General features: G+C 31.0%; 1 protein-coding gene across 1 annotated transcript; it reads left to right on the top strand.

The window, feature by feature from the left end:
• The first annotated feature begins 1632 nt into the window (after positions 1-1632).
• On the top strand, positions 1633-3595 carry LOC121984514 (FCS-Like Zinc finger 13-like). Its single transcript, XM_042537468.1, has 2 exons — positions 1633-2394; positions 3233-3595. Exons 1-2 carry the CDS (start codon positions 1940-1942, stop codon positions 3396-3398), a joined length of 621 nt encoding a protein of 206 aa, XP_042393402.1. The 5' UTR covers positions 1633-1939; the 3' UTR covers positions 3399-3595.
• Positions 3596-6208: the final 2613 nt, after the last annotated feature.

Here is a 6208-nt window from a genome sequence, read left to right as displayed (position 1 = left end):
TGAACTGTTTATTATTTTACTTTATTTCTAACCGTGTGGAATATAGGTTATTATATTTATACAGTCAAGTGGCTATGTATCCAGGTTTCATTTGTCACTATTATAGGGGAGATGTTGTCCGTTTGTCGGGTAGGGACTCCTCTGGGGTGTAATAATATTAAACTCACTAATTAACATAATAAATTTTTTTAAAAAAATAAAAGTCTTAAACAATTAAATTAATATTTAAACAAATAAATCTCAAACCAAACTTAAATTAAGCTAAAAAAATTCAAGACAAACTAATTAACCATTCCAACATTTAAGTTCATTTTTAAACTTACTTAATTTAGCTTCATTACTTTATGAAATAAATTTGAACAATATAAAATTTAAGTTAGCTTGAGTTATTTACAACCCTATTTTTGGGTTATATAATTGAAATTGTTCAATCATAATTTGTTACTGCAGTGATAAAAGTAAGTGTATTGTCTTCATGTGTGGTATATAATCCAAACCTTATTGTACCTTTGAGTGATAAAATGTTGATCTTATTTTCTAGATCACTGGGATTTGAAAATTAATTATTAATTACTAATTTTTTTTATTGAGAATTTTGGAACTTAATGATTGAGTGGTTAAAAGGTAATCCCTTATCTTTTTCCACTCCCTTTTGCAAAGGCTCATGAGAATTGTGTGAAGGAGACATTTAACTATTTTTGTCACATTAAAAAAAATGAAACTATGAATAAATATAATGGAATTATGATGATTATTAAAAATGGAAAAAAAAAATCATCAATTTTCATAGCAAAAAAACAAGTAAATTGAACATAAATATGGCTAATTATTTCTCTCTTTTTTTTAAAAAAAAAACACAAGCCAAATGCATCACTGCAATCATGAAGAATAATTCACAGAATATTATTAATTTCAAGAAAAATAGAATATTGCTGCAGGGTTTAAAAACCTTTTCATTTCACTCTTAAAATTTTGATAGATTATATTTTACCCCAGATTTTTCAGCACAATTTCATTTTGCTACACCTGCTTAACTCCATCCTATCAAGCTAGATATGTGATAAATGCCAACTTCATCACACGGGTAACTATACGAGCAACTCTTCTCGAAAATTAATTTTGTTTTACTTAAAATTTTACAAATTTAGAGCATGAAAATGTAGTTAATCAACTTATTAGAGGTAAAAAATGAAAATGCTCTAAAGTATTAAAATCAGTTAAATAAAGTGAAATAATAATGTTTGTGGCAAAAGATGAGTGTCCATCCATATTAAAATAAAGGGAGTACACAGTGACAACCTTCAAAATATTATTTTCTAGGAGATTTAATTCCTAATAATTTACTTTGGAAGTTTTAACGAGACTAAATAATAAAATGATAAATTCAACTAGGATGACTAACACACCCCACGATTTTTTTAAAACTAAATAATAATAATTTAAATATTCAGTTCTTTAAAATAATTTTGTTTGGATGACGAAAGAAATTAAAATTTTTGACTCACGATTTTATAATTGTAGAGGACGGTTTGAAAAGAAAAATAAATTATAAAGAGTAAATTAAAAGGCTCCTTTTTTTAAAATATTAAACTGCTCATGATGTGCTTTTATATTCTCTTCAATCCCCTGCGCTTGCTTTCACAGAGAGAAAGAAGAAACAGAGCTGTGGACTGAGAAGCCCACCAAAAGCATAGCTGAGAGCGCGAGCGCGAGAGGGGGAAGAGAGACAGAGGAGCGCAGAAAAGGTGGTTCTTTTCCTCTCTCCCTCCCTCTCCTCGTCCGCTTTTCGTCGTCTTTTATCCCCCCTCTCTTTCTTCTCCGGGGAGGAACAAGCAATCTTCCCGTAGATTTATATATATACACACGGCCTCACAGGCCATGGCCTAAAAATCGCTCCTTTGTTTCCTTTCTCTAATAAAATTGGTGCTAGAAAGCAGCCATGGCGGATTCCAGGGACCAGAAGTGGCACTCCATTTTGAAACTGGCGCTTTCAGTAGGCTCAGACGTCGCCGGAGAGCACCGGTCCAAGCCCAGCTTCGCCGCCGGCGATGGCGCCGTCGGGCTGGCCATCGTCGCCTCCATGAGCGAGGAGCCGCGGGCCTACCGGTCGGAACCGGTCCGGATCGGCGCAGTGATGACGAAACCCAACCTGAGGGCCGCCGCCTCGCTCATGAACGAGGGCGAGGAGCTCTCCGAGAGCTATACTTGCGTGATTTCGCACCTGGGAGGGAACAAGATGAAGAAAAGGGTCTACTTTGGCGACGGCGACAGCGGCCTTCTCCTGGAACCGCCGCCGCCGCCACCGGAGGACCCGCCCTTCGTGGTGGCCGAGTTCCTGAGGTGTTGCTTTGTGTGCAAGAAGCAACTCGACGGCATGGACGTCTACATGTACAGGTACTCGATTTCTTCAATTCCTTCTTTGATTTGCTCTAATTTTCAAATCCATGGATGGTTCAATCTTCTCAGATGTCAAAGTTTCAATCTTTGGAAGTTTCTGTGCATAAAAATTGCTCCTTTTTCTTCCTTCTATCAAGGGTTTTGGCATCATCTTGTTCTTCTTTCTTTTTTTTTCCTTGTATTCTGATGAACTTTATAGTCCAATTCTCAGAAATTAAACTCTAATTAATTCATACATCCATCTATCATTACTGAAAATCTTGTGGAATTATTTCACATCTGATCTGATATCCTCTTAAGATGAAGTTACATATGAATATGATGAATACTTTTAATCACTTAGAATAGTTCTGAGTATGAACAAAATCTGAGAAATAGCTCAAGTTATTGAAACAGCTAAGGCTAATTTTGTTCGGGCTTGAACTTTGCCTAAAATTTGCATAAAATCTTTGCTTAATCTTGTCAAAGGCCCTATGGGGTGTCAAAGAAGAACAAATCAAGTAATTTATTTGAAGGAAAAGATCGGAATTCCTATTTTATCAGCATACTTTAGCCTGAATAAAGTTAAAAGTTTATTTCTCTTTCTTGTTCTATACAATTTGTTTGTAAACAGCTATATCTTGTAACTAGAGGAATGCAAAACAAACACAATTTTTTGCCCTTTCCTTTTAGGACATTACATTCCCTTCCTGACTTCGATGGTTTATTACTTCCCAGCATGAATGCCCTCCCTCTAACAACTACTGCTACTTTAATAGGCAAATCATGTTGCGAAAATTATCAGATTTGAGCACATGACTTCTTTTTGGCTAACTGTCTTCTTTTGGTTATGCAGAGGGAAGGCCTTCTGCGGCGAAGAATGCAGATACCAGCAGATGCTAGTGGAGGAATTCGGCGAAAAGCTCAGTACTGGCACTTCAAGAAACTACAAATATTCGTCTTCCCCTTGCTCAGCTTCATTGCTTGTCACAGCTGGTATTGCAGCTGCTTCAGTACACTGAGTAATAAACTGTAACTTTTGATGAAAAACAATAGGATGTAAGAGTGAATAAGATGAAACGAAAGGGTTCAATAACGAGTGTTTCCGGCACAAGTAGCGCCTTAATTTGTGCGAAGATAGGGTATGCGGTGAGCTTGGAATTCACAAGTTTAAGTATGTATGAAAAAATATATATGATATGTTGTTTCTTGTGATCGATGTTCATGTGTTTTTGTTGTCTGAGATTGTTCACGCATGAAGTTGAAGGTCCTTATGTTCAGAAATCAAAATCCCTTGAAGCTAAATGTCTATTCATTATCGAACAATAAAAATGATACCGAATTCTATTAAAATCACAAGATAAGAACATAGATTTGGTGATGAAACTTTACAATCGGATTTTGTTGGATTTAATATCCCTTAAGATGGGCTTACATGTGATTTAAGAAGTTTTCGACGTCGTCATCCCTTAAGTTCCTTGGAAAATTCTCCGTATTTGTTTCCACTTCTTCTTCTTCGTCAAGATCTTCCAGATGACGCTAAAGGACACAGACATATTTTTCAATCAAATTCTTTGTCTATTATGTTTTCTTATATTATGTCATGTTTATGAACTAGATCTTGATTATATTTATTGTTTATTTCTTTATATTTCTGTATTTGTTCTTAAAAATCATGAGACTAGGCTGGGCCGTCTCAACCATTCTTGAGGCCCTAGGCGAAAAAAATGATTTAATATTTTTTAAATAAATAATATTAGAAATATTTAATTTTATTAGTTATAGTAAAAGGTGGAATTTGCCACCCTAGTAGCTCAACACGATCGACCCTACGACCAAGCTGCAGTTGGTCTGGCCACTGCGGGGAGAGCATTTTTCTTGGCTTTGCCGAGATTCGACACTTTGCTCATTGTAACAATATCTACCCTGTATTAGCCAACTCAACCATGTTCCGGGGGTGACATTTAATTTTATTAGCAAAATTTAAAAATACAATTTCATATATTGCCCATGATTATTTATACAATGGGAAACAATGACCAATTAAGCCACGTAATAACTTTATCTTATGTCAAACCTCACTTTTTTATTATTAGTCAAATTTTAAAAATAAAAAATATTTTATAATAACTAATTTAGAAACAAGTAATAAATTATTGTAACATTATTAATATACATTTTAATTACATTTTTTTTTTAAAATATCAATCATTTTTAATTTCGAGGAAGGAAAGTCTCAACACAGCGGTAAAATTATTATGTGACCTAGAGTTCGAGTACTAGATATAGTCATTACATATAATAAACTCTTCCTCAGAATCATATATTGGTGGGAGCTTTGTGAATTAAATTATCTATTTATCAATTTTAACTTTGATAAATTATTAATAAAATTTATTTAGTTAAAAATATTTAGCTATAAAATATAGATGGTGAATTATTAAAAAAAATTAAAGAAAAATAAAATTTATGAAAGAAATAATATATAATATTAAATATGTTTTTTGATTTTAAAAAGTATTTTTATAAAAAAATATTAATTAAGTATAACCAATAAATATTTTTAATTTATTAACAAAATTTAATTTTGATTAATAAATTAAAGTTTTATCATAAAAAATTTAAAATTACTAATTAAATTTTAATTAAAAATAAAAATAAATTACCAAACAAATCTAATTTTAATAGTAAAAAATTAAAATTATCAATTAAATCTAACATGAGTAAATAAATAAAAAAAATCCAGATTTAATCTATAAAAAATTTAAATTTTTTTATGAAATATAGTTTAGCTAGTAAAAGATTAAAATTACCGATGAAAATAAATATCGGCTAAAATTTATTTTAATCATAATTTTAAATATTTAATGTCAAAACTCATATGTTGTTAAATTAATATTCATATTTAATTTATATAGGTATATATATATATATATATGTAAAATTTGTGGGCCCCAATATAATAAGAGCCCTAGGCATAGATCTTAACGGTCTATGCCTTGAGTCGGCCCTGAGTTAGGGAAAACAATTAATTCTATCAATTGGTATCATAGTCACAAGTTCTGTTTTATTGTTTCCATTAGCAATAAAATTTAAATTTTTGATAGATTTATTATTTATATGGTAGATCAAGTTTTCTAATATACTATAATTTTTTTATGGTCGAAAAATATGTAAGAGAAAATATAGGATAATATTATTTTTATATTTCTCATATTTTATATGAAGAATAATACGTTTTAATAAAAAATATGAAGAACAACTATTACCGTCACTGTTTTTTCAAAGAAAATCCTTGTATGAAAATTAAGGTCGATGACATAGTTTATAGAATCGCGATCCTACGCAGGATTGATTTAGGGTCAGGATCGGATCGTAGAATCGTACGATCCTACCAAAAACCCTTAAAATTTTATCATACATGATTAATAATTAGAAAAAATACCTAAAAACTCATTTACATATAAATAAATAACTAATTTTGTATATATATGCTATTATTTACATTCAACACATCAAATTACAGTACTATATGTACAAATTTAAATTAACTTGTAATTCAACTATCATTCTCGCATAGGAATAATATTTATATTTTCATATCATAAAATGAAAGAATATAAAATATCTATTAACACAATAATAAAAACACATACAATGTCAAAAATATTTCCTTGATTTATAAGATAATTCAATTTAAATGTCAACAAAGCATCTAACGTATATAACAGAAGCTATTGAATCCTTTGATTCAAATATGAATGTCGGAAATAATCTTCTAAAGACTGGTTGATGCCACACAATACTAGACAATAGACATCCAAAAACTTAT

Source organism: Zingiber officinale, chromosome 5B (genome assembly GCF_018446385.1).
Source record: "Zingiber officinale cultivar Zhangliang chromosome 5B, Zo_v1.1, whole genome shotgun sequence".
In the NCBI taxonomy this organism is placed as follows: Eukaryota; Viridiplantae; Streptophyta; class Magnoliopsida; order Zingiberales; family Zingiberaceae; genus Zingiber; species Zingiber officinale.
This window is presented reverse-complemented; position numbering and strand designations above follow the sequence as displayed.